We start from the raw sequence: 26541 nt of genomic DNA on the forward strand, positions 1-26541 counted from the left end.
TGCTTTAGATAGCAGGTTTCAATAGTTATTAGCAGTTTGTACAATGACATGAAGTTTTGTTGGGAAACTTAATTTTGTGCTGCTGCTGCGCATGGCTCAATCGGTGGAAGATGCAGGAACTGAAGTAGAGCAAAGTGGAGAGCTGAAGATGTCAAGATGGGATAAAATATATTCGATTCAATAGTAATGATTCTCCTTCATTATTAATATCTGCAGCTGCGAAACCTTGCATGTTTTCTGTTAATGCCTAATCCTTTCAATCAATGCTGGACCTATGTGGCTGAAACAGAGTCACGTTGCCATAATGTATATCTCGTCACAAGCCAGCCCGGCCGAATCGGGTTTCCCGATAGCTGTAGAAGAGCCCGATCACATCGTCCTTTCAGGCCTTCATGCGTGTTAAATTGAATTGAATGGCGGGTAAACGTCAGTACGGTGCAGCAAATAGGCCATGTGGTGCATTAAAATAACGTTTTCATGAAAACAATAACTACTAGCCTTATAACTAACAATTCAGTTCAAAACAAACTAACTAACAGTTACACACATTTTATATATATATATATATATTATCAAAATCTTAAGAGAATTGACACAAAATAAATAAAAATAAATAAATATTTCTGATTATTTAATGTGAACAAAAGTACATAATTGAAGTTGATACTTGTTGCCATGACAATTTTATAATAATTAAATGCTAAAGTTCTAAATTCCATGCAATTAAAACAACTCTAGACAAATCTAACTGCACACTTAGTGGGCCACAGCCAAATCTTTGTAGCTGGACGATTAGTGTTTGATACGGTGGAGAGAGGAGGTGAGACAAAAAATAATAAATATTTAGTATTTTTCGTTTGATATCAAATTCTCACATATGTGTTTGCAACATTAATCATTTTCTTTTTATGTTAACTCTTTATAGTTTTATAATGTATACACAAACTAATTCTATTAATTAATAGATTAATATAAACAATTAAAATGGTAATTTTTTTTATTACATCAGGCGGGAAAATTTATTTATTTTAAAAATTTTGTATACTAACTTTAAAAAAAAAACAAAAATTTCTTGCTATACTAACATTGTACATCATAATTAGAACTAATTATATATGGTTAATCTCCATTCTAAGGAATTATATATTTTTATAAATGTACAATTATTTGATCTTCATGTTAACGTCGTACTTATGGATCGAAGCCTAATAATATCTCAATCAAGGAACATAGAATGCTTATTTTATTAAAAATGTCATTTCAGTTTATGATTATTTAAGGAAAATAACAGGCATATATCATTTTTAATTGTCTGAATAACGGTCAAGTCTTGTCTTTTCTGGTTATCCTTACTAATAGTTTTTCATCTGGCAGTGAGAAGAAAGCTAAAGATTGGCTGCAAAATAAAAATGAAAAGAAAGGTATTTCCAATTAGATAATTCTGTGGCAAATGGCTGGCAGAATAATTAACTAAAAAAGAAAGCAGACATAGTGCATAACAATGCAGTGCTCATCTTGAAGTGCATGTTCATGAAACCTGTGTATAGGTTTGTTCTTTACATTCTTCCATTTTTTACTGGATGAATGACCGCGTATAAATAAAATTTTAAATATATATCAATCTTTTTTATTTAAATAGAAAAAAAAATAATCTACCCATGTAACGATGTGATACAATATTTAGGGAGTCTAACTGTGTGAGATGATGAGAGCAACTTCGGGAGCATCTTTGCTATTAGGCCCATGTTCTCCAGGGCTTAAGATTTTTTGGGTCTTTATTTGTAAATCAGAGCCCATATTGCAAGCCCAAATGAAAGATTTTCAAACCTGAATTTGACTCATAAGAAAAAGAAAATGCGATCTTGAGTTCCGAAGACATTTCTCTTCTGTACACTCCTATAGAAGTAAGAAAGATAATGTAATTAATAATATTAACTTATAAGTTAGTCGTATGTTAAGAATTTATTTTACTTTATTCTAATAAATAGTTAAAAAAAATATCTAATTATGCATATTAAAATATACTGTTATAAACTTTTCATTATTATTATTATTATTATTAGATCAGATGGAGATAAAGATGAATCCTTAAAATATATGATGCATGTAGGATAAATTAATTAATAATATTAAAACCAATAAGTTTAATTATCAATACCAAATAAGAGATGTTAAGGAAGCAATTTGCTAAAAATGGAATTATCATAATATTAATTAATGAATCGTTAACCTTTGGTCCTTAATGGTCTCCCACATATCTTCTTGTAGATAACAAAAATCAATACATACTTGATAATTCTCCTTCATCTGAGTTTGCTCGAATTACATGGAAAAATAAAAGAACAAAAGGAAACAGGGAGAGAGAGAGAGAAGGGTGTTTTGGTATATGTTGTTGAAAAGCACAAATACAGGAGACAATGCTTGCAGCACTCAATTCTGGTCTCTTCCCCGAGCAGAAATCATGTCTTCAAAGGGTTTTGTTTTGATTATAATTTTGGATAGTTATGGTATATGTTTCACTTATACACTAAATTAATAGCCGATTCACATATACTTATTAGTTTTAAATAATATTATATATATTAATCATTTAATACCACACTTATATACGCGTCACTCTCTTATTAGTTGTCGTGTATCCACAAAATGTAGAATTTTTAATTTAATTAAAAAGTTACGTGTACTTTAAGTCATTTAATACGGAATAATAAGTGCATTTCCAACAGTTCTTTTTATTTTAAAGAATAATAAAAATATTTTATTTTTATTTTTATAAATATTAATAATTTTATTTTTTCATTTTTACTAATAAAAAGTAAAAAATAATCAATAAGTGTATAAATTGTAATTATTAAATATAAAATAAAAATAGAAAATGAAGATTTTAATATATATATATATATATATATATATATATATATATATATATATATATATATATATATATATATATATAAAGAGTGAATTGAATATATAATTGTATTAAAATTTATTATTCTACAAAATCATTGAATAGAGCAGCGTAAAAGAATAAAAATGGGATATGGTAATCCTTTTGGTTTGTTAAGTATCATCAATCACCAATTTGAAGAACTATTTCACGAAAACAAAAAGGTCCAAAAGATAGTAAAAAAATGCATATAAATACAAAGGTAAGAACCAGCACGCATCTTCAATCCAATACAAGAACTTTAAGAAATATAGATAAAGGCTACAAATCAAAAATAAATGAAGAAGCTTTTCTTGCAGAGTAAGCACAAACGTCAAAGCCAGATACAATAATTTATCCAAAGCTTTTAGAAGCCTCCATAGAGTAGAGTCTTCATGCTTGGTCCTCACGCCCAGGAAAACAGATCCTACTCATCTTATCCAACTTTTCTTCGTAAATGTAAGAATATAAGTAGTAATAAATCCAGTACCAGTTTGAAGGAGAAGGAATAGGAATATCTTTTTCTCCAAGAAACATTATATTAATTTAACTTCATTATTATACTTTTCAAAAGAGAAAGAAGCTTTGACTGGTAATAATACAGAAACTTCAATCATCTCTTACAATTAAATGAGACAGCAGTATGGCTTTCTCTCTCTCTCCCTCTCTATGTGGATATATATATTGAGGAACAAATAACATATAAGCAGCCACTGATTAAACATATACAAGAAACCCAAAAATTACATGAGACAAGAATCTGTTCTTGTTTTTGCTCATGGATGACCTTGTTTTATACTCTTTAATGCCTTTTTCTTTACTATTTCTTGCAATCTATGGAGCTGGGAAAGCTCTCTACTCCATCTGGTGGAAACCTAAGTGGCTGGAGAGGAGGTTAAGGCAGCAAGGTATAGATGGCACACCTTACAAGCTCTTGGTTGGGGATATGAAAGACTTCATAAAAATGATAACTGAAGCATGGTCCAAACCTGTTAATCTAAACCATAAGATTGTTCAACGAGTAGATCCATTTACTTTCAATACTGTTCAGAAGTATGGTAAGCATCATCAGTGATTAGGGTAATGTGTGTTTGTTGCAAAAAGTTCTCATGTGTCGGATTTTGTTGTTTCTTTTGGTTCTGTCTTTGACAGGGAAAATATCAATGTTTTGGAATGGGAAAACGCCAAGGTTGATCATTTCAGACCCTGAACTAATGAAAGAAGTGTTGTCTAACAAACTAGGTCACATTCAGAAGCCACCGTTGAACCCACTAATTCTAATTCTTGCAAGAGGATTGACAGTTTTAGAGGGCGAGAAGTGGGCTATACACAGAAGATTGATAAATCCTGCTTTTCACTTGGAAAAGCTTAAGGTTAGATTAGTATAACACCACGCTGAAGGATGTAATTAGAGTGGATATTATATATTTACTTCTCTCTGCTTGCTTTGAATTTCTTTTGAAGGGGATGGTACCAGTATTTGTAATCAGTTGCAACAAAATGATAGAAGAGTGGAAGAAGATGATTAATCATCAAGAAACTTGTGAAGTGGATGTCTGGCCAGAGATTCAAAAAGTAGCCAAGGATATCATTTCACGGGCAGCATTTGGAAGCAATTATGAAGAAGGAAAAAAGATATTTGAACTTCAACATGAGTTGATGATGCTGACAATAGAAGCAATGCAGACCTTATATATTCCTGGTTTCAGGTATTGCCTAATTGCAAGGTCTATGTATAGCTCGGCCTTAGATGATTGAAGAAAAGGATTAGTTACAGCATTTGTTCCTAACTTTGCAGATTTGTTCCTACAAAGAAGAACCGGAGGAGAAAGAAGTTGAATATAGAAATTACATCAATGCTGAGAGATATAGTTGAGAGGAAACAGAATGCAATGAGAACTGGGCAATCCAAGGTTGATGACTTGCTAAGTTTGCTTTTGCACTCTAGTGAACAGAATAGTTCAGGAAATGAAAGTGGAAGAAGAAGTGATGGATTGACAATTGAAGAGGTAATAGAGGAGTGCAAGGTTTTCTACCTAGCTGGCCAAGAAACAACCTCAAGCTTGTTAACATGGACGATTATAGTTTTAGCTATGCACCAAGACTGGCAAGAAAAGGCGAGGGAAGAAGTTCTACAAGTTTGTGGAAAGAAAGAACCTGATTTTGAAGCTTTGACACATCTCAAGACTGTCAGTATTTATTTCTACATATAATCTTCATTAATGTGCAATGTTAATGTCTAAAGTTTATATCCTGCAGGTAACAATGATTCTGAATGAAGTGTTGAGGTTATATCCACCAGCAATTGCTCTATATCAACATGCTCGAGAGGCAACCAAGATAGGAGATATCAGTATTCCAGCAGGAGTTGACATTACTCTGCCCACAATGCTAATTCACCGTGATCCTGAGTTCTGGGGTGATGATGCAGAAGAATTTAAACCAGAGAGATTTGCTGCAGGAATCACAAAGGCATCTAAAGATCATTTGGCATTCTTTCCTTTTGGTTGGGGTCCAAGGATCTGTATTGGCCAAAGCTTTTCTTTGTTAGAAGCTAAGACAGTTTTGGCTATGATTCTACAGCATTTCTCATTCGAACTGTCACCTTCGTATGCTCATGCCCCCTATACTGTTATGACACTGCAGCCACAGCGTGGAGCTCAACTTATAATACACCAAGTATAAATTGCCTCGTAATTCATTGTCATAATGACTTGCATCTTGTGAATAATGTCTTCCGTCTCTAAAGACTATTCCCATGTGTGCCTGATTGTTGCAATTGAGTTCTAATGTTTCCTAGTAGATTAGATTCCAGAAATAAATCCTTAAGATTTTTGCTTTTGAGTAAATATTTCCTGTTATTAGCATAATTTATGCTCCCATGTGGACAATGAGATCACATACTGTTTTCCCACAACATAATCCTTCATAGCCACAGATTAGTTCACATTCTAATGAGATACCTTACAAATTTGGCTCTGGATCCAAACAGGGGACGTAGTGCATGCTTGAAATGCTTCATCAACTGTAAAATGAAAAGCTTCCAAGCAAATACATGCGCTAGGCTGACTGCAAATAACATTTGTGCATTTAATAGTAGGGTTTTCCTAAGACTATCACCAAGTAAGAAATCAAGTATCGTGGATCAAGAGGATGAAAGTTATGAGATTTCTGTTAGCATTATCATTATCAGTTGTTTTAGAACAAAATTGATTATCGATTATTTTAAGCATATAAGAGCACACAAACATTTCAAATTTCATACAGGAGTTCAAGAAATGAAAAGGAAAAAAATTCTAAATGATAAAACCCTGGTTCATAGAGTCACATTATAATTTTGACTTGTATGTATTCTAAGTATCAAAAAATGGTGTCTGCGACAAGTTAAATATACTCCAACCAAAAAACCTTGAATGACTCAGAAGAAAAGACTGCAGATTCGGTGCGGCGATAGACTTTGCTTCTATGACTCCCTTAAAAGTCTAGTCCATACAGCAACTTTTCCCCCGTCTTTGACAACCCCTTACCCCCTCCTCCCATTTTATTGTTTATGATGAAGAGATGTTGAATACATGAAAATGAAAGATTCTTATGCCTCAAAGAAAAACTTAAGACCTATCAGTTTTATATGTATAAAAGAAGCAAAATACTATCACAAATCAGCCATACTATTGATGATGGCATCCACATCTGGGGTTACTATGGCATGCTTGTCAATCTCTGCAACAACACAACAATGCTTCTCTGCGGTATTGATAGCTGCGATATCTTGAGCAAAAGCAAAATCTAAGCCTGGGGAGACCTGCACGCATTTTACTATATATGATGAGAGCTGATGTTTTCCCAACTACATAAAATTCAGACTTCATCACACCGTGTCCCACTAGGGAGATGTATATATGATAATTCATAGTTGTTCTCAGTACTTACATCATAAAGGGTGTCACCGAGCTTCAGCTTAACTGCACCGCTCCTGTACACTAGCATTTTACCCATGTGGCCAGCTGGTAACTCGTCTAATTTGCAGGTCTTCTCCTCCTTCACTTTATGGCCATCCGCAGTAGCTAAGCGCTTTATCATAGGCACTGTTGGTGGTAACTGAAGAAAGAACATATTTGCCTCTACGTTTTCTTCCTGCCAGCAAAACATCAGAAGGTTGAGAATGAAATTAAACTAGTAGGAGTAGATGACTGTCACTTTACCAACCATTAAACCAAGATTTATGGCTGAATTTGTAGAATTTTCATCATACTCTGAAGTATCTGAAGCCTCCCCAAATTCCTCGGCATTGAGAGTTGCTACAAGACATATGAGATGATGAAAAAGTTAATGCAATACAGAGATACAAACCACAGAACATAAAATCTAAAATCATCAAGTAATGTATGCATACACACACTTATTTCTACTAGTAGCCTTATCATTCTGTAACAGGCACAGCCATCTAAATTGAAATTATTCCAAGTGCCTTTGTTAGTGCATTTAATCCCTCTTGAAAGATTAAGCTCCCAAAATACCTGGATTTCCTGAATATGGCCTTCTCAAAGGAAGAGTAACAGGATAATAACTGTAATAATTCTGCAGTAGAATGAAAAAGGTAAGGAACAAAATTGAGTAGATTGCACCTATATGTGAATGCTTACACTCAGACGCATAAAACAGGTAAGTTGCCTTAATAATAAGGCTTATAAGCTTTAGTCATAGTTTTCCTACCCATGGTTCAATGTATTCTTTTTCACCAAGTTCTGAAGAATAAGCACCACCTGCGAAAATACAGCTTTGTAAAGCACCTGAACGCTCCAATAGTAGCAAATCAGATAAGAGCAACTCCCATACCATTGACAGATGAACCCTGATTATGGTTAACTGCAGCTCCAACTTTGGGGGCAGCATACGATTTTATGCTAGGGGATGCAGCTCCAAAGCCAAAAGCAATTTGAGAAGCTTGCACTGTTTACAAATCAAAGGAACAAGGATTCGCGATTCATATAATAAAAGATGACAAGTAACACATTGTTGATGAAAGAACATACATGATGAATCTAAAATTCCAGTATTTCTAGCACAATTCATGCAGACCATAAGTTATCCACATGTCGTCAGTAAAATGGTATAATAGCGATGCTGTCCTGGCAACAGTAAAGAAAATCAGCTGCGACTAATTGTTAATGTTTGCATATGTTGAATAATCTCAATCTTCAACACAAGAAAAATTACATCTAAAAGTAATGCTATTCTGACAATAATGACATCAGGTCACAACTTCTACGAGAATTTAGCTAGCTTAACTGATCATGATTATAGACAAGTTAGAAAGTCACTTGCAAAATAGATCACCCTAGATTCATCTATGAAAGACTGATTAACTTACACTACAATTTAATTATCCTTCAGCTCCTCTCGTGCTTGTTCAGAATTTGGGAAGAATGTCTTCTTCCTCTCATGAAATTCACACACGCATGATGTACATTGTGTATATATCATATAACTGTATATCTTCTTTCCACATTTTGTATATGCTTACACAAGAATATACTTCATCTAGAGAGATACAATAGCCTATAGACTGACATAAATGACATGATTAGAAAAGCCTATGTTGAACCTTAAAATGCATGGAGCAGAAAGTCATTTGAACCAAAGTACTGGTTTTAACAAGTCTAATTCCATTGTTTAACCTCATTACTTCAATAATTGTTGAGCAATCACAGCAACAAGATGTATGAGACAAAAACAACATAGCAATCACATCCAATCAACCAACTTGGAAAATTATCTACTGAGCAAATTCAGATGAACAAGGAAGGACAACAAACTAATTCTAATCTCAATCCATAAGAAATTAAGTTACCTTTCTTTTCAGCTTTAGGCTTTGCTCTCATAGACCTTTCCTATAGAAGAGGTACAAAATCCGATTATAAAAACATGAAAGCACATGAAAACAGAATAAGTTATTTCCCCGATTAAGATCAAAACATGATAACAAATTGTACAATTGACGAAAAAGCATACTTGAAATTGTTTCATTAACTTCATTGCCTGAGTAGCATCCTCATCCTCAGCCGTTTCACTGCAAACATCCAATAATAATAATAAAAAGTACAAAAGAAAGTTTGATAAACTAACTCAGCCAAGTATTGTTTCAGTTAACTAAAGTGATACTTACCTTTTAACTTCAGGCTTTGGTGGCCTGCGTGGAGGAGCTTTAGGCATATACTTGAGCTACAACATATCAAACATGCACATACGTATTCATTATAAACCTTCTTTGGAAAGAAAAATAAATATCGTCAAAAGACAAAAAGGGTATTGAAGTAAAACCTTCCTAGGTGGATCTTGAGGCGGCTTCGACTCCATTACAATCGAACTTGCAAACTTCTAGCAAAAAAAGAGAGTAATGTTCAGCAACCTTCAAACTCATTACTTAGTAATGACCCAACCCCACTCCCCAACCAAAAAAAAAAAAAAAGAAACCTCTACAGTTAACTGGTTAAAAAATTTGAATAACAATCAAGTACGCTTGTTGATCATCAAGAAAGGATCATAAGATAGATTGGATATAGAAAGTGACAGTAAACGATCATCTAAAAACATGAATATATACTTCTGATAAAGTGAGTAAATTAGTAGAGTCCAGAATTACGTGTCAGAGAAAAGAAAGAAGAAAAAGAGAAGAGATCGAAAGAGGCAGAGTCGTGTATTATAACCTACGTATACAAGCTTGAGAAGTGTGGGCTTATATGAGAAACAGAGTAGACAATGGCAATGGCAATGGCAATGGCAAATGGCAATTGTAAGGAGAGAGACTAAAAACGGCCAACCAATAACTCAGGTCACTTTCAAGCCTTTATATGAAAAACCTAGTAACAATAAGCCCACCACGTACTTCTATTCTTATTTTATTTTAACGTAAATTATATGTAAAATATATAACTTGAAATTAGTTTGTCAAAAAAATTCTTGAAATTTATTTGACAAGTTGTTTAGTCAACACAGCCATTATTATATTATTATAAAATTAAATTTATAAATAAATTATCTATTATACAATATTTTTTATTATATTATAAAAATAATATTAAATTATATATTTTTATTTTTCCTTAATTTTTCAATTTTTAAAATTTTATTAATGCCTTAATATATTTGTTAAAGAATATTCATTAATAAGTTTTAATATAATTAAAAAACTATTATATAATTAAAAATTAACTTATTAGTAAATATAATATTTAAAATATAATTTCTCTTAAAATTAGAGTAATACCTGATTAAAGAATTTAATTTATTAATTAATATAATATTAAAATATTATTTTCTAAAGTAATTATAGTTTAATTATAAATTAATTTTATCTAATTGAAAATTTTAATATATTAATATTCTACTTTTTAGAATTAAAATTAAATTTAAGTTAACAAAAATATTATATTTTATGTATTAAAAATAAATATATAATATTAAAATAGAATATTATATATATATTAAAATATTCTAAATTTTTGAAATTTATATGTTTCTATATATATTAAAAATTATATCTTTTTTAATTTAAATTACTTCAAAATAAGTTGAACAATTCAATTTATATATAAAAATAATAATATAATAATATTATTATAATAAATAATTTAAATTTATAAGTTTATCATTTTGAATGAATGAATGAAAAGTTTTATTACTTTTTAAAAAACTGTAGATATTAATAATCCAATGAAAGAAATAATTTTTAATATGGACATCAAATAGTAAAAACATCCAAAAAAAATTTATAGTTCAAAATTTATTGATGCAAATGGGTGTTTTATTATGAAAATAATGTGTACTTGTGATTCTCAAAAATTCAAAATTCAAGATTTAAAAAATGAAAAAAGGTTAAATATTAATTTAGATATTATAATATTAAAAGGAAGGACTTCCTCAAAATAAAATATATAAATAAAATACATAAAATACTTTATGCGGGTCGGGTTGGAAAATATAAATAGCCTTCTGCAATTCTAAATTTTAAGTTACTGAGCGTTAAATCAACAGAGAACTCAAAGAAATTTTGACATTCATGTCACCTGTCACTGAAGCTGCAATTGACTAGCCATGCCTACTCATGTCTTTTACCGTTAAAGAAGCAGCAAGCTAGAAGAAACAGCGCGCTAGTTAGGGATTGTAATTACTTTTAACTTTTTGTATTGAGGAAGCATAATTGTAATCAAATGGCTTCAGTTTATATTCCGGTACAGAACTCAGAGGAGGAAGTTAGGGTAGCACTGGATCAGCTTCCTCGAGACGCTTCTGACATTCTTGATATTCTTAAAGCCGAACAAGCTCCTCTCGATCTCTGGCTTATAATTGCTGTTCGTTTCTCTTCTTTCACCTTTTTGTCTCCTTTTTTGCTTCAATTTTGATTTCGTTATTACTTATTTTTTCTTTAAAACGAATTTAGCACTAATATTGACAGTACTTAGACAAAACGAATTTAATTCGTTACTAATATTTTTATTTGATTTATATGGTGCAGAGAGAGTATTTTAAACAAGGAAAACTTGAACAATTTCGACAGATATTGGAGGAAGGATCTAGTAATGGTAATTTTATTTTCTGTTGAGTCCCTGTTTAGAATAAACCATGTGAAAGAATTCAGTTCAGTTGATTTCTTGCAAAAAGTTCTGGCATTGTCTTTTCTAGGTTAGAAGAATTGAATTTTAGCAACTACATTATAAGCATTCCCAAACACCAGAATTGCTAAAAGAATTCAAATTCAATTTTTTGAGACTTTCCAAATCAAAGGGGTTGAATTTGAGATTATTGGGCAAATTGGCTTTGATGTAATCTTACCTCGACTTTTTATTTTATGTCATCTGATCGTGACAGTTTTTTTTTTTCTTTTTTTCTTTAATAATTTGCAGATATTGATGAGTATTATGCTGATGTTAAATACGATAGGATTGCTATCCTAAATGCATTAGGGGCATACTATAGCTATCTTGGGAAAATTGAGACGAAGCAGAGGGAAAAGGAGGAATACTTTATACAGGCTACCAGATACTATAATAAAGCTTCAAGGATTGACATGCATGAGCCTTCTACTTGGGTTGGGAAAGGTCCAGTGTGAAAATAATATGTTCCTATTCAATATATAGCTGAAGATCTCAATATATCTATATCCTATTACTTAATTTTTGGTAGCCTTCTTCTAATTTTGCTGTGCAAAGCATGTTGAGAAGTTATGTCTACTTGTTACAGGTCAGCTGTTACTTGCCAAGGGAGAAATAGAACAGGCATATAATGCTTTTAAGATTGTACTGGAGGGAGATCGTGATAATGTATCTGCTCTTTTGGGTCAGGTAGGGTAAATCTTCTTTGTGTCATTGATATGTTAAGGATCAAGATAGATACACATATTCTTCTTGTAAATCTAGAAGGCTTCCTCTCCTCTCTATTGTAAATTGTTTAATGTAAGTGCTATGCATGGTGAAGGGTGGTTTCTTTTGCAATTCTTTTCCGTGCACAACATTTTAATAAAGTTTTGTCCACCTGTTGTCAGTCCACCTGATGTGATATGATCACCTTTTTATATTTGTATTTAGAGAGACCATACCAACTTGTTGAGACCATGAAGACTAATATAGAGACAGCATTCATATGGTTGGAGACTGCATTTTGTCGTAAATAACTTGAATTGGATTTTGGCAGGCATGTGTTGAATACAACCGCAGTCATTACAATGAATCTTTGAAATCTTACAAGGTTTGCTAATTTTACCATTATTGTTTGGCATTAAGTATTAGTGCTATCTGTTTCATTTTTAATTCGAATATGGCCTGGTAGGAATCATAAGGAAACTATGTCTGACTTTTCTGTTCTATTTGACCTCTGGTAAGAGGGCACTGCAAGTGCATCCTGAGTGTCCTGGATCTGTAAGGCTTGGTATAGGTCACTGCTACTATAAATTGGGCAATTTAAAAAGAGCTTGGCAAGCATTTCAACGGGTTTTGCAGGCAAGTTATATGATCTTGTATATGCGCTGGTGAATCAGGGTTACCTTCTCTGTTATGCTGCATTTGTCTCACTGTTGTTGGTATCTGTATATATCATGATCTTGGATAAGCAGTTAGATCCAGAAAATGTTGAAGCTCTTGTATCACTTGCAATTTTGGATTTGCAAACAAATGAAGGTGGGTTAGTAACTTTCTATTATTCATTTTTCCATTTTAGTTTATCATTTGAGGTATCTCATTTCAATTATGTATTGTATTGCATAGTTAATGGAATAAGGAGAGGAATGGAAAGCATGCAGAGAGCTTTTGAGATATATCCCTATTGTGCAATGGCACTGAATTATTTAGCAAATCACTTTTTCTTCACCGGTCAGCATTTTTTAGTCGAGCAACTAACTGAAACTGCTCTTGCCGTGACTAATCATGGGCCAACAAAGTCGCACTCATTCTACAATTTAGCACGCTCTTACCACAGCAAGGTTTGGATACTGTCCTCATATAACTGTAGTGAAGTGTAGGCTTGCATCTTTATTAGGGCCATAATTTGTTTGGAGGTGTAGGAATTTGTTTCCTCTTTTAGAATTCCTTGAATTTTATTTCAGTTCTAAATCTGATTGAAGGAAATACGAGGTAAGGCAATCTGTTTAAATGACATTTTGTACTTTAACTGTGCTTGTCCTTTTGTCTTCCATACAGCCTCAGCTTTAGTACCCTTTTATCTGACGATTCATGTTCATGATTTTATTTTCCAAGTGTGGCTATCTGGTTGAATGAACTAGTTGTTGCCTAATCATACGGTGATCTACACTGTGTTTCAGTTTTTGCGACAGTATATTCTCAGTTTTAGCCAAATGGTTATGCAATGCCCCTATTGATCTGTTAATTTGGCACCCCTTGTTAATAAATTTTGTTAATAAAGTTTTCTTTTCTGCAGCTGCCAATTTTTCTGCAAATTTCTAATCCCGCGACCATTTCTTGTCATTTTAGTTTTTCCCTTATTTTTCTGAGCGAAATAATTATAGAGCTGTATTATAATTTTGTTACCTCCCCATGCTTATCATGTATGTTGATGTGGCCGTTTGATGACTGTTGGAAATAATGCCAATTCTACTGACTGTAGGGGGACTATGAAACAGCTTCAAGGTACTACTGGGCATCTGTGAAGGAAACCAATAAGCCCAGTGAATTTGTGTTTCCTTATTATGGTAGGTGAATATTTGTTTTTCCCTTTCTCATGTGTTCTATTTTTTTTTTTTTAAAACTGAATTTTGGACAACCCAATTTTAATGGTAGTAGTAGGATTAGTTGATTGTAAATCAGAAACCCTTTTCATCTCAGTGCAATTTCACACGTACTAGGCTTATATTTTCTGTGTCTTTGTATGTTGTACCTGTAAGAATCATAGTGGCAGATGTAACATTGATTATCTCTAACAGGACTGGGACAAGTACAGCTGAAGTTAGGAGAGATTAAAAATGCATTGTCAAATTTCGAGAAGGTTTTGGAGGTCTACCCTGATAACTGTGAGACATTGAAAGTGAGTGAGTGGTAATAGAACTTATTAATGTTTCCTTTCTCCAAAACTTGTGGGAGATCAGTTCTTTTATTTCTTAGGATTCTTTTAATTTTCAGTAGAAACTGAATATCTTCTTTTGTTTTAGGTTCTTGGGCACATTTATGCTCAGCTTGGGCAGACTGAGAAGGCTCAAGAATATTTGAGGAAGGCTACAAAAATTGATCCGCGGGATGCACAGGTATCGAAGACATATTAAACTTCTATAGATTGTACTTTCGAGGTTTTATGATTTCAAGTTTGCATATCCTTTTATTGCAGAATTGAAAAGTTGATTTTGATCTATAACTGACACTGACCTGTATGTTCTAAAGATTGTGTCGATCCCATTTCATATGCATTCTTTATCTGTTTTCACATTAAAATGAGTCTCTGTGATGAGTGTGAGAGCTGATATTCTGGGTACCTGTACTCAAGTGCTACATTGAGGGAGCATTGCCTTACGAATCACATCATAATATGTCTCTATGCTGATTTTAACTGATCATTCTGTTATTGCTCAAAATATCATGCTGAAATCCCCCCTCCTGTGTTGGCCCACTTTTAACAGATCCAGTTCACGACAAATAATCTTACCTGTAAGCTACTTCTAATATATTATTTTGGGTTTCACGGTCGCATAATAATGCTAGTTATTTCCTTGATTATAAGAACTAACCTTTTAACCAAAATGTGGGTTATTGCCTCTGGCCATATGCTCATGCAAATAGTGTTGTTCCTGATTAGATATACTAAAAGCTTTCCAAGTTTGCTGATTTATTTTGTACCTTTGGTGAATCTCTTGGCTTTCGTCTTTATAAACATAACATTTTTTTCTCCCACATTTTCAAGGTTACAGTTCAAAATCTTGCTCTTCCCAGTTAATTTTTATGACTTTTTAATTCATAGGTCTACTGCTGATTGTTGCACCTACATTGCCTCCTTTCTAAAATTAATGACATTCTAAAAGCACACAAGATCTATTCAATCTTCACTATTTGTATGATAAAACTATGCTCAAGCTCTCATGCCGTTCAGTTTACTATAACATTGATATCTTCTTCCTTAGGCAACTTCGTAGATTTTGTCTTGCCTAAAATCCTAGGACTATGAGGCGTCTCTCCATGATTCTAATTAAGATTAATTGCTAAGTGCGTACTTTTTCAGCTATTAACATTTTCATGCATCAGGGAATACCAACATGAATATGATTAAGACCATTTTGCAAGTTAATTTTAATCAGAACCAGTACTCACATCCGTCATGTTCCATGCATGTCCTTAGTTATGTTACACTCAATAGTTTCTTTTGTAATTTTCCAAATAAATATGCTTGATTGGATGACCTGAGCTTTCTCATTCTCTTAAAAGGGAAAAAAAAAAAGAAAGCTGTCTAGTCTAAGTGTGATTTTTTGGGGTAACTCATGTCCTTACATTTTAAGGTTGATAAATTGTCATATAAGTATGTGGAAGACTATGTTACTTGATCCTCCAAGTCGAGACACGTAAATATAACAAATGCAGATTCAGTGCATAATGCTTTTTCTACATTGTCTTGTCTTTAAGAAATCTTGAACTGTCATACAGGCATTTCTAGACCTGGGTGAATTGCTGATTTCATCAGATACAGGAGCTGCTCTTGATGCCTTGAAAACTGTGAGCACTTGCTATTTGTTACTCATTCATGGATTATCAATTTCGTATATGTGGTACTGTGCAATCTACATTGTTATATCAGTTTTGGGTAAATCAGAGTTAATACTGTACAGGCACGCAGTCTTCTTAAAAAGGGAGGTCATGAAGTGCCAGTAGAAGTGCTTAATAATATTGGAGTTATTTATTTCGAAAGAGAAGAACTGGAGGTTTGTACAAATTTTCTTTGGGATTGAACAATTGCAGATATATATTCCTCTGCAAAAATTGTTTATAATGTTATATAAATCCGTTTTCTCAAATATTTACTTGCATTTTATCTTCTAGAAATTCCCGGAAATTAAATCTCTAATATAACTTGCAAAAATGGTTTGGCGCCTTGTTATTTCACAGCTTGCTCTAGAAACTTTCAAGGAGGCTGTAGGTGATGGAATATGGCTTGCTTTTCTCGATGGTAAAGCAAAAACCTATACAATTGATGCAGCAGCATCTATTCTGCACTACAAAGACATGCAATTTTTTCATCAGTTAGAGCAAGATGGTCATCGTGTCGAACTACCTTGGGATAAAGTTACTGCGTTATTTAACTTGGCCAGATTGCTTGAGCAGATGCATAATATAGAAACTGCAAATGTGCTATACGTTCTTATATTATTTAAGGTATCTATATGTGCATGTGAACTTGCATCACCGTCTGTTTCATTTATCGCATTACTCCTTCTTTTCTTTTTGTAAATGCCAATATACGTTTAAAGAGACTTTTTGAACTGAATAGAACTAATTGCTTCTGAAGAAGTTATGGGCTGGCTGGCTTTGGATTTTAGTAATAACATTCTGGCTGTGTATAAAAATAGATTAGAAATGCAAGCTTCTTTTTTGATGTGTAAATAGATAGCGCAAAGTGGTGAAAAGAATAAAGGACAAAGAATATCTGATTTATACTTTGACATGCACAACCCGTTTGCTGCAACATTAACTTTGAACATCCAGAAGAAGAGTAATCATTTGCATGGTGAAATATATGGACTTGATTACCTGTTTTATCTAGACTAGTAACTTATAAATCAGAATCCGTTGCCTATTATGCATTAAACTCATATTATACTTCTCAATGGAGTTCTGTATAAATCTCAGAAAAATTGTAGAGTAGATTTTAATTGATGATTTTTAGGTTGTGTATCTTATGATATCTGTAAGGCATACAAATACTAGAAACTAGGATAGATGCAATATCATTTGCTTTCTCTGAGATTTCTTCTTTGTAACTCACTTGATTAACCTTATCATTTCTTTTTCTGTTCACATGGGTTTTTTCTTTCTCCAACACTGTATTTGGCATGGTGGATTTGATGCTTATTATACTTAAAATAGATATCTTCAGATGTCTCAAGTTTATTCTTTACTTAGAACCACAGCATACTTCAGAGTTCTATTAACCGACTTATTCTTTTGCAGTATCCAGACTACGTGGATGCTTACCTGAGGCTGGCTGCCATTTCAAAAGCTCGAAATAATCTTCAATTAAGCATTGAACTGGTTATTGTTGTCTCCTATAAATTCCTATTTCAATATTTTCTTTTCCAATTAATAATTAACCTTGTCCTTATAGGTCAATGAGGCTCTAAAGGTGAATGACAAGTGCCCAAATGCGTTATCTATGCTTGGTGACTTGGAGCTGAAAAATGACGATTGGGTTAAGGCAAAAGAAACCTTTCGTGCTGCTAGTGAAGCAACTGATGGGAAGGATTCTTATGCGATTCTCTCTCTGGTGTACATCTTGTGCATGCTTTATGAATTGTTTTTCAGATATCTTGGAATCTCTTGTATCCTCATTTTTGCATCACTTATTCTTATATTTATTGCCCTTTTATTACTATAACAAGATGTGCATCTGACACACTTATTGACATTGACAAGGGGAACTGGAACTACTTTGCTGCAATACGGAACGAGAAAAGAAATCCCAAGTTGGAAGCTACTCACTTGGAGAAAGCCAAGGAACTTTATACCAGAGTATGATTTCTGTTTGCTTCTCGCACTTCCCTTATGATCTGGGTCTTGTCTCTCTGTATAAGCAATTTCTTAGTGCTTTCTGTAATTGTGTAATCTTGCTTCCACAGTTATCTTATTTTAATTTGCATGCACTTTATCTTTTGCTTTTTCCTTTTGATGGGAAACACACTCATTCTTGTCACTAAATTGTAAATGCCATTATCTCATGAGTATCTTACTAACAAGTAACAAGTTATGATTGGATATAGGAAAGATGGGCTAATATATTTATGCCTATTCTTAAAATAACATAAAGAAATCACAACTTGTCTCCCTTTTTCTTTTAAATATAAATATGCAATATATTTTTCATTAATGCAGCAGCATCCTTACGATGCACCTTTCACATTATAGGTTTTAGTTCAGCATACAGCTAATCTATATGCCGCCAATGGTGCTGGAGTAGTCTTGGCAGAGAAAGGACATTTTGACGTCTCAAAAGATCTTTTTATGGAAGTAGGCATCTTAATTTTTAGTCATTTTTAGTTGATATAGAATGTGAGTCCCCCTAATTTTCCAGCCTTCCTTTCCTATTGGACCTTGTTTGCATTTTATTGCTGATGTAGGTCCAAGAGGCTGCAAGTGGTAGCATTTTTGTTCAGATGCCAGATGTGTGGATCAACTTGGCACATGTCTATTTTGCTCAAGGCAATTTTGCATTAGCTGTGAAGATGGTAAGTTCATCTCATATCATTCCATTTATACAGTTGTGTGCATGGGGTGTGCGTGCATGTGATGAGAATTCTCTCTAAGCTTTTCTTTATTATTGTTATTATTGCATGTGTGTTAATGGCACTCCTTTTTTTGCAGTATCAAAACTGTTTGCGGAAGTTCTACTATAGTACAGACTCTCAAATTCTCTTGTATTTGGCTCGCACACATTATGAAGCTGAACAGTGGCAGGAATGCAAGAAAACATTACTTAGAGCTATCCACTTGGCACCATCAAATTACATTCTAAGGTTTGATGCAGGTGTTGCAATGCAAAAATTCTCGGCATCTACACTACAAAAGACAAAGAGAACAGTAGATGAGGTTATTATTCTGTTGAACTGTTTATTTTCTGCATGTGCACCTAATCTCCACAGGAAATTAGCTTTAATCTTTTCTTGTCATGATATTGGTGCAAAGCGTAGAAAACATGGTGAACTAGCCCTGTAAGTCAGGACAATAACACTGACACATTGCTTGTGGATTGTTATAGAGTAAACCTTTGATAATTTATAGACTAAGCATAGTTGCCAGTTCTGTAGTTGGCTAGATTTCCATTTTAATTTATCCCATGTGGAATTGATCTCTTACACTTGGTGCATGCTAATAGCATCCACATGGGCAACTATAACATTGTTTCTACAGTTCCCAACTAGCTTGGGGACTTTTGATTGTTATTCTTTTATAGCCAAGGAACTTATAATTTTTGGTTAGTTTTTTATTGATGAATTTAAAGATGAGAAATTGCTGAAATATCCATGGAAGAATTTGTTGGACCAGGAAGCTATTTTTGCTTGCTTTCGTCAAAATTGAAGGAACTTATTGTGGTATTTCTATGAGGCTGTTAAGCATGGAATTCATCAAAGTAGATGTCCAGGAGAGGGTACTGCAAATTGAGGAGGGCTTAAGCATTCTTAACCTGATCAGGACTTCTGTAGATCGCTTATTGAATTAGAAAGAGGGGGTAACATAATTCTAGGTGATGAGAAGCAAAGGCCGGATGAAGGGTTTCACTTCAGGATCCTAATTCCTCAGACAAAGCTATATTGCTCTTTGCCTTGTGGGAGGCAGGGATTTAGAATAGAGAGATACATGTTGAATCAATTCAAAGCTGACCTGATGACTTCAAATCTGAAGTGACAAGGCTGTATCATGTTTTGTCTATTATATAACTCTTGCTTTATTTTGGTCAAATCAGTTATCAAATCTATGTTTATGAGTGAACATAGGCTTGTTCCTGATCGATAATTATTCATGTATATCTTAATTCTTATGATTGTGAAAAGCACAAGTTTTGTGCAACTCAATCAGACTGCAAGTAAGAGTTTGATATGATTCATTGATTTCTCAGTCACGAGGCCATCTTGATATGTTCATTTATTTGTAATATTCTAGGTGCACTCAGTGGTTGATGAGCATGTGAGTGAATATGGGCTTGTTCTTGATTGACAATTATTCAAGTGTATCTTGAGTCTTATGATTGTGAAAAGCACAAGTCCTTGTGTAACTCAGTCAGACTGCAAGCAAGAGTTTGATATGATTCATTGGTTTGTCAGTCAAGAGGGCATTTTGATATGTTCATTTGTTTGTAATATTGTAGGTGCGCTCAACGGTTGATGAGCTTGAAAATGCTGTTCGTTTATTTAGCCAGCTGTCAGCTTCTTCCAACCTTCACTTCCATGGGTTTGATGAGAAGAAGATCAACACTCATGTTGAGTATTGCAAGCATTTATTAGAGGCTGCAAAAGTTCATCGCGAAGCAGCTGAGCGTGAGGAGCAGCAAAACCGGCAAAGACAGGAAGTTGCTCGTCAGATGGCATTGGCTGAGGAGGCCCGTCGGAAGGCTGAAGAACAAAAGAAATTTCTGGTATACTTCTAAAAATTTGCTTTATAAATGTGGATTGACAACCATTATGAGATAATATAAGCCGGTAATATTATTTACAATTTTTGTGGGAAATAGTTGGAGAAGAGAAAACAGGAAGATGAACTAAAACGGGTGCGGCAACAAGAGGAGCATTTCGAGCGTGTAAAGGTAAAAGTCCGCTTCATGCCTCATATGTATTGATGGCTAAATCTAATCCCAGCATAAGTCCTTGGTCATATCACCAGATCTCGACTTTTCATATATAAATGTAACTAATGTATCTCCTTCGTAAAGGATTTCTCCTAGAAAATTAATGTGTAGGAATTTGTTTATTTATGATTCTTTAAGATATTTCCTACCTCACACTTGTGGCTATACTCAGTTGGATTTATCAAATCCATAGCCTTTACTTCTATAGGAGCCATGCAATATGCCAGTGAGAAATTTCTTTATGGAAATTTTGCATGAGATCTAGTGGCTGCCAACTTTCTAAGGCTAGTTGAGAGAAAATTGATATAGTGAAAATTGGGCTAAATAACTTTCCCGATCTGCATGCATATGCTTCAAGAAAACTTTAGTTTCTGATTTTCCTATTTTTGGTATCCTCAGGAGCAATGGAAGACTAGTACACCTGGTTCTAAACGGAGGGACAGATCTGAGGTAGACGAGGAGGAGGGGGGCCATAGTGAAAAGAGGAGGAGAAAAGGTGGAAAGAGGAGAAAGAAGGAGAAGAGCTCAAAGTCACGCTATGAGATAGAAGAAGGAGAAGCTGACATGATGGATGATCGTGAAGAGTTGGAAGATGAGGATGCCAATGTGAATTACGGGGAACACAAAAACCGGTTGGATAATCAGGACGAAGATGCAGAAGAAAATGCTCAGGATCTTCTTGCAGCAGCTGGGCTTGAAGATTCTGATGCAGAGGATGTAAGAATTTGTTTTCACCTTCTGTTTTTCATTTACAATTCAGTCTCTGACAGTAAATGTTTTCACCAAGAAACTAGCTACGATCTCAAATGGCATATCATGATACAATCTTACTGTTAGAAGTATACAGTGTGATTTGCAGCAACTTACAAGGCATTGCCATGTGGCCGGGTTCTTGTAGATTCTCATGATTTATATAATTTGCCTAGTGACTAGTTTTCAATTATTATGAGGCATATCGTAGTTTTGGCAGCATGCCACTGGTATTTGGTGATGCATCACTGGCTGATTTTTGACTTTTTTTTTTCTCATCATTAAGATTAAGGCTGGATACTTAAATTTTTATTTTTGTAATTCTGGTAATAAAATGATTCAAAATCTGCATGGTGAGCACCGGTCTATTAATCCCTTTCTTTTGACTGATTCATTTTATTTCTTGGGCGAAGGCTGCACCTTCATCAACAGCTAGGAGGAGGAGGGCATTGTCAGAATCTGATGATGATGAGGTGTTAGACAGTAAATTACAGTCCAGTCCAGTCCGTGGAAATTCTGCAGAATTGCAGGAGAGTGATGGAGAAATCAGGGAGGGTGCTGACAAGCAATATGGTGATGCTGCTTTCGATGATGAGGATTGATTTTAAAGATTTTTAACTTTATAGCAATAGGAACAAATTAACATGCAAATATTTTGAGAAAGGTGAATGCTGTTGTGCACTAGAGGATTAGAATTCCTTTGATTGTTTGAAGATGTTTGCGGGGCTGCCCACCGTAGAGTTGTCATGCAATTTATAGGTTTTTGTATGTTGTACTGATGCAAGTAAATATTAATTCGATAGCAACTTTCGCATTTTCATGGCTTGTATATATATTTTGTTTTCTATTAAGTCTAAAATTTCGGTACCTCAGTTTTTTTATTTAATTCCTTATGCTGTATTTACTGATTGCTGAACCTGAAGGATCCCTTTACAAGGAAATTTGTCGCTGCTCATGTGCTTTTGGACTGGGTACTGTTCTGCATCTAAGTTATCTGGGCTTGAACTCATGTGGACACTGTTAAGATTTTCAATTGCATCAATATCTCCCAAGCTAGTAACATAGGTATTATTGGAACAGGAAATGCAGGCTGGATATATTAATGGGGTCACATGCCATCGATTGCAAGTCTCTGAGAATTGGAATTTAAAATGTAGCTAAAATTAAAAAAATACACGTATTACTAAGTTAAGTATGTGGGTGCGCCACTGGTTGCAATTTGCTAGGGTATTGAGGTAATGAGATGTAAACTTGAGGAACTTGATGCCATAATTGCCTGTTGTATGCAAGTGCTTGAAGTTGAGAGTTGCTTGTCTTTAAAGGGTGAGGTAAGGTGATCTCTTTTTTCTTTTTTTCTTTCTCTCTCTCTCTCTCTCTCTCTCATGTGTTTATGTGTCTGTCTCTGGAGTGATGACTGACAGAGGCAGAGAGTCAGATTTTTCCTTGGACGGGTGATGGGTGAGAGAGGATTAAAAGTTGTACTGTGTATATGGGTGTGCTTCCTTACTGGCTACTGATTCAGTGGTAAAGCCTTTTAAGTCAAGTCTCTAAAAACACTATCTTTTTTCTGAGAGCAATGCAGATCCACGCTCACACCCCTATCAGAAGCTTCAGAACCAACAGTGGCAGGCGAATGCTGTGTTTGCCATGGCCTTTACCAGACCTGAACACCCACCCCCCAGCTCTCCTGGCTGGTCCGTGACCAAAATGCCCCTTTTTTCTCACTTTTCTACTCTACCAGAAAACATTTGTCAATTCTGTTCATTTATTATACCCTAGGTTACCAATATATTATAGCATAAAAGTGTTGCATATTAAGTTAACATAGACGTGGTCCTTAACATTAACATTGAGAAAAAAGAAAAACAAAATATAGTCGCATGTGGTGTCAGTTTCACAACTGCGAGTAGGGTCTAAGTGTGTTGGACGGTTGGGTGAATAGAGAAATGACAAATTAACAAATCTTGGAGACATTTGGCCCCTTAACTATAACTGCAGTAGGCAGCAGGTTGATCTCAGCTAAGTGATTGAATTCAATTGAAAGCAAGCATGAAAGTATTAAAAATATCCCTATCTTGGGCACCATTACACAGATAGAGCCTAGTCATTCAATCTACATTAGTGATCTCTAAGAAAAGAACAAAACTGATAAGATGCAGAAATACATTGGATACTTCATTAAACATACACATAATAATTCAATCCCAACCACATTTTTGCTAAGAAGCAACAGAAGAAAAACAAAAATACAAAGCACTTCTTCAACCTAACAAAAAACAGCTACCCCACCAAGTTAGTACATTCTTGGCCTTCATTTCAGAATTCCCCACCTGAAAACTCAACCATCTGTTAGAAAGAAGAAAATATAATATATTAATGAACAAAGAAAATATTGGGTTTTGAATAGAAGAGAATATTTTCTGAAAAACAAAAAAGAAAAAATGAAAACCGAAATTACCATTATGAGTTCTTGAATTGAAGATGGGAAAGTCGTGTGAAGAGGAGGGAATAGAGATTGAGAGCCTAGTTGTTGATGCTGAAGTACTGTTTGGTGACTTATCATCTAAATCAAGCCATGAATCTTTGTTCTTGGGTGGCCACTCATCAAAGAAGCGATGAACAGTCTTTTGAGGCTCTTCTTCTTTCTCAGGCAATGAGCATTTCATATCAGTTCCAAGAAAATAACTTTGTTGATGATATTGTTTTTGTTGTTTAGGTGCGTCATGATCACTTAAGCTATGGAGCTGCAAGTAAGAGTACTCATTATTTAGACCAGACAAGCTCCTTTGGTTTGAAGTAGTAGAGGAAGAGCTCATTGTTAGTGGAGTAAATTGCCAAGCATCATCCAAAGATGAACCAGATAAACTTCTCATTGAACCAGAGGTTTCTGAGAAGAAAGCATGCTCATCAACCTCTTCTTTCAGCCCGTAAGCATTTCTGTTTGTTTATTTTCAAAAAAACCAAACTCATGAATCAAATTCGCAGGCAAACCAAAACACAAAGAAAAACAATTAAAGTACAAGCAATGTCATAAAAGAACCTGTAATCTGCGCTAGCAAGGGAACAAGAACCATTAGAGTCCAAAAGCAAAGGAGTAGAGTTGTCTTGTGGTGAAAGACCAATTCCAGGAGGTCTTGAAGATGTAGTATGTGAAGAAGACAAGAACTGATGGTTAAGATGGGAATGGTAACCAGCATAGTGAAGGTGGGACTGATCGGATGACAATAAAGAAAGAGAGTGAGAAGGTGGGGTTAGTAAATTAGAGTGATTCTTGGTGACTGATGAGACTGTTGGGTTTGTTGTTGTTGCTGTTTGATTTGCAACTTCCACAGGCTTTCTTGAACGGTTTTTGCCTCTATGCATGTGTCTTTCACAGTACTTGGAATCTGGGTATGCTTCTTTTGAGCACCTCCATTTCTTTCCATCTGTTCTTCTACACCTTCCCGGCTCTGGGTCTATTTTTCTACCGAGACCCATTTGGAAACAGCTCCACCCAACTACAAATTCCAAAGAAAAAACATAAAGTTACGTTTCAAGAAACCCACTGAAGAAAAATGGAAAAAAAATCAAGAAGCTTTATAGGTCTTTACTGTGAGGAGGTTGGCGAGGAAAGAGCTTTGAAGAAAGGGGAGAGTCCAAGCAGCTTCTCTTGATAGTAAAGAGAAGATCAGATGGAATAGGAATGCCTGAGACCATATACTTAAAGATAAGTGCTTGATGTTCAAGCTCTTGCCATTGAGACGCAGTGAATGGAAACTTGTTTGTTCCACTCATCATGATATCCAAGAACAAGAAAAAGGGTAACTTCGAATTCTCAAATATCAAACAGAGAAGAAAAAGAAAGGATGTCCTTCTTGAGAAGGAGATTAACAGTGAAGTGAAAGGAAGAGAGACAGCTGCAGAAATAAACAGGGAAAGCAGGTGGTGATGAGTATGAATGTGGGTTATTATTAGTACTATAATAAGATTTTATTTTTTACTAGAGAAAGAGAAAAGCTTGAACTTTGAAGAAGAAGAAGGAGAAGAAGAAGAAGAAAAGGAGAAGTAGAGTAGGTATATTTATTTCAGGGACCATTGGCCTGCAGAATCTTCTGTACATGGATAAAACTAATGGTTCTGATTATAATGCTGACACCACTCTCTTTCTCTCTCTGCTACTCGTATTATGACTGCACCTCTCTGTTGCTTCTGGTGCTGCTGCAGCTAAGCTGCATCTGTTGCAGCTCTTGTCTCTGACAACTCTACGGAAACCCATAAACTAAAGAGAAGATAGTGCATTATAAAAAGAAAACTGTAAAAAAAACAAAAGAGAAAAATAGTTTTTCTTTCTTTTCTTTTCTATTTTTTTTTTTTTTTTTTTGGTCTTTTGAAAAATGGTGTTGAAGAGAGTTGTTGGTGTCTGAAAGAAAGCCCAATCCCTGCCTGCCTGCACACTCAGAAGATTGTACGGTTTGAGCTTTTACTGCTACTAACTCTTTTACTTTTTCTGTTTCTTTACCTCAGACCCCTTCAGTAATCAGTACCCTCCACTCAACATTATTTTGCCCTTTTTCAATTTGGGAAATTGAGTAAATGAGAGAAATTCATTCAGCCTTGGGGGAGATGGCTCTTTTCTTTTGGCTTCTGCCTTCTGATAAAATGTTTTACCCTCTCCTGCCTCTAATTTTCTTTCTTTTTCTTTAATTCAAGTACTCAGTCAAATTAAATGTTATATTTGTTTGCTTTGTTCCAACAAATTCTTTATTTTTTTCTTTAAAGAAAAAAATCTTATTAAGATGGGTTGGTTTGCTCGTCTTTTTTTAAACAAGCGAGTCTTTGCTTAA

General features: G+C 34.3%; 4 protein-coding genes across 15 annotated transcripts; 2 read left to right on the forward strand and 2 right to left on the reverse strand.

The window, feature by feature from the left end:
• The first annotated feature begins 3501 nt into the window (after positions 1 to 3501).
• On the forward strand, positions 3502 to 5778 carry LOC8281194 (cytochrome P450 72A397). 2 transcript variants are annotated; one of them, XM_015717412.3, is made up of 5 exons: positions 3502 to 3987; positions 4082 to 4302; positions 4394 to 4638; positions 4728 to 5118; positions 5189 to 5778. In XM_015717412.3, the coding sequence occupies exons 1-5, from the start codon at positions 3708 to 3710 to the stop codon at positions 5612 to 5614; spliced, it is 1563 nt and encodes a 520-aa protein (XP_015572898.3). In that variant the 5' UTR covers positions 3502 to 3707; the 3' UTR covers positions 5615 to 5778. The 2 variants fall into 2 exon arrangements, with proteins under 2 accessions (XP_015572898.3, XP_048228132.1); XM_048372175.1 differs by having other exon boundaries at positions 3504 to 3837.
• A 430-nt stretch (positions 5779 to 6208) lies between these two features.
• LOC8281193 lies at positions 6209 to 9793 on the reverse strand. 10 transcript variants are annotated; one of them, XM_002516247.3, is made up of 11 exons: positions 9641 to 9793; positions 9251 to 9304; positions 9096 to 9151; positions 8942 to 8999; positions 8781 to 8820; positions 7766 to 7879; positions 7643 to 7692; positions 7447 to 7507; positions 7136 to 7227; positions 6860 to 7063; positions 6209 to 6731 (listed from the first exon to the last, which is right to left on the reverse strand). In XM_002516247.3, exons 2-11 carry the CDS (start codon positions 9284 to 9286, stop codon positions 6582 to 6584), a joined length of 861 nt encoding a protein of 286 aa, XP_002516293.2. In that variant the 5' UTR covers positions 9287 to 9304; positions 9641 to 9793; the 3' UTR covers positions 6209 to 6581. The 10 variants fall into 10 exon arrangements, with proteins under 10 accessions (XP_002516293.2, XP_015572880.2, XP_015572881.2 ...); XM_015717394.2 differs by having other exon boundaries at positions 9251 to 9307; positions 9641 to 9783; XM_015717395.3 differs by having other exon boundaries at positions 9637 to 9761.
• A 1141-nt stretch (positions 9794 to 10934) lies between these two features.
• Positions 10935 to 22585, forward strand: LOC8281192 (protein CTR9 homolog). Its single transcript, XM_015717484.3, has 24 exons — positions 10935 to 11280; positions 11445 to 11511; positions 11833 to 12027; positions 12170 to 12270; positions 12620 to 12673; positions 12808 to 12924; positions 13038 to 13101; positions 13189 to 13403; positions 14045 to 14129; positions 14361 to 14461; positions 14586 to 14678; positions 16063 to 16131; positions 16245 to 16337; positions 16522 to 16788; positions 17584 to 17664; positions 17738 to 17896; positions 18046 to 18141; positions 18535 to 18636; positions 18747 to 18854; positions 18991 to 19215; positions 20492 to 20758; positions 20855 to 20926; positions 21368 to 21685; positions 22132 to 22585. The coding sequence occupies exons 1-24, from the start codon at positions 11140 to 11142 to the stop codon at positions 22318 to 22320; spliced, it is 3279 nt and encodes a 1092-aa protein (XP_015572970.2). The 5' UTR covers positions 10935 to 11139; the 3' UTR covers positions 22321 to 22585.
• Positions 22586 to 23872: 1287 nt separating this feature from the next.
• LOC8281190 (growth-regulating factor 1) lies at positions 23873 to 26341 on the reverse strand. 2 transcript variants are annotated; one of them, XM_048372086.1, is made up of 4 exons: positions 25309 to 26341; positions 24759 to 25215; positions 24177 to 24655; positions 23873 to 24048 (listed from the first exon to the last, which is right to left on the reverse strand). In XM_048372086.1, exons 1-4 carry the CDS (start codon positions 25493 to 25495, stop codon positions 24035 to 24037), a joined length of 1137 nt encoding a protein of 378 aa, XP_048228043.1. In that variant the 5' UTR covers positions 25496 to 26341; the 3' UTR covers positions 23873 to 24034. The 2 variants fall into 2 exon arrangements, with proteins under 2 accessions (XP_048228043.1, XP_002516290.3); XM_002516244.4 differs by having other exon boundaries at positions 23873 to 24064; positions 25309 to 26337.
• Positions 26342 to 26541: the final 200 nt, after the last annotated feature.

This window comes from Ricinus communis, chromosome 3 (assembly GCF_019578655.1).
Source record: "Ricinus communis isolate WT05 ecotype wild-type chromosome 3, ASM1957865v1, whole genome shotgun sequence".
Classification (NCBI taxonomy): Eukaryota; Viridiplantae; Streptophyta; class Magnoliopsida; order Malpighiales; family Euphorbiaceae; genus Ricinus; species Ricinus communis.

Excerpts from the sequence above, each read along its gene's own strand:
- LOC8281194 (XM_015717412.3), top strand. The coding sequence starts at position 3,708 with ATGGATGACCTTGTTTTATACTCTTTAATGCCTTTTTCTTTACTATTT. Across the intron at positions 3,988-4,081 it reads CAATACTGTTCAGAAGTATG|GGAAAATATCAATGTTTTGG; the intron begins GTAAGCATCATC and ends TGTCTTTGACAG. Across the intron at positions 5,119-5,188 it reads CTTTGACACATCTCAAGACT|GTAACAATGATTCTGAATGA; the intron begins GTCAGTATTTAT and ends TATATCCTGCAG.
- LOC8281193 (XM_002516247.3), bottom strand. The coding sequence starts at position 9,286 with ATGGAGTCGAAGCCGCCTCAAGATCCACCTAGGAAG. Across the intron at positions 9,152-9,250 it reads CTCAAGATCCACCTAGGAAG|CTCAAGTATATGCCTAAAGC; the intron begins GTTTTACTTCAA and ends GATATGTTGTAG. Across the intron at positions 6,732-6,859 it reads TCGGTGACACCCTTTATGAT|GTCTCCCCAGGCTTAGATTT; the intron begins GTAAGTACTGAG and ends AAATGCGTGCAG.
- LOC8281192 (XM_015717484.3), top strand. The coding sequence starts at position 11,140 with ATGGCTTCAGTTTATATTCCGGTACAGAACTCAGAGGAGGAAGTTAGG. Across the intron at positions 11,512-11,832 it reads GGAGGAAGGATCTAGTAATG|ATATTGATGAGTATTATGCT; the intron begins GTAATTTTATTT and ends AATAATTTGCAG. Across the intron at positions 14,462-14,585 it reads ATAACTGTGAGACATTGAAA|GTTCTTGGGCACATTTATGC; the intron begins GTGAGTGAGTGG and ends CTTTTGTTTTAG.
- LOC8281190 (XM_048372086.1), bottom strand. The coding sequence starts at position 25,495 with ATGATGAGTGGAACAAACAAGTTTCCATTCACTGCGTCTCAATGGCAA. Across the intron at positions 25,216-25,308 it reads TCCTCGCCAACCTCCTCACA|TTGGGTGGAGCTGTTTCCAA; the intron begins GTAAAGACCTAT and ends TGGAATTTGTAG. Across the intron at positions 24,656-24,758 it reads CTTGCTAGCGCAGATTACAG|AAATGCTTACGGGCTGAAAG; the intron begins GTTCTTTTATGA and ends ATAAACAAACAG.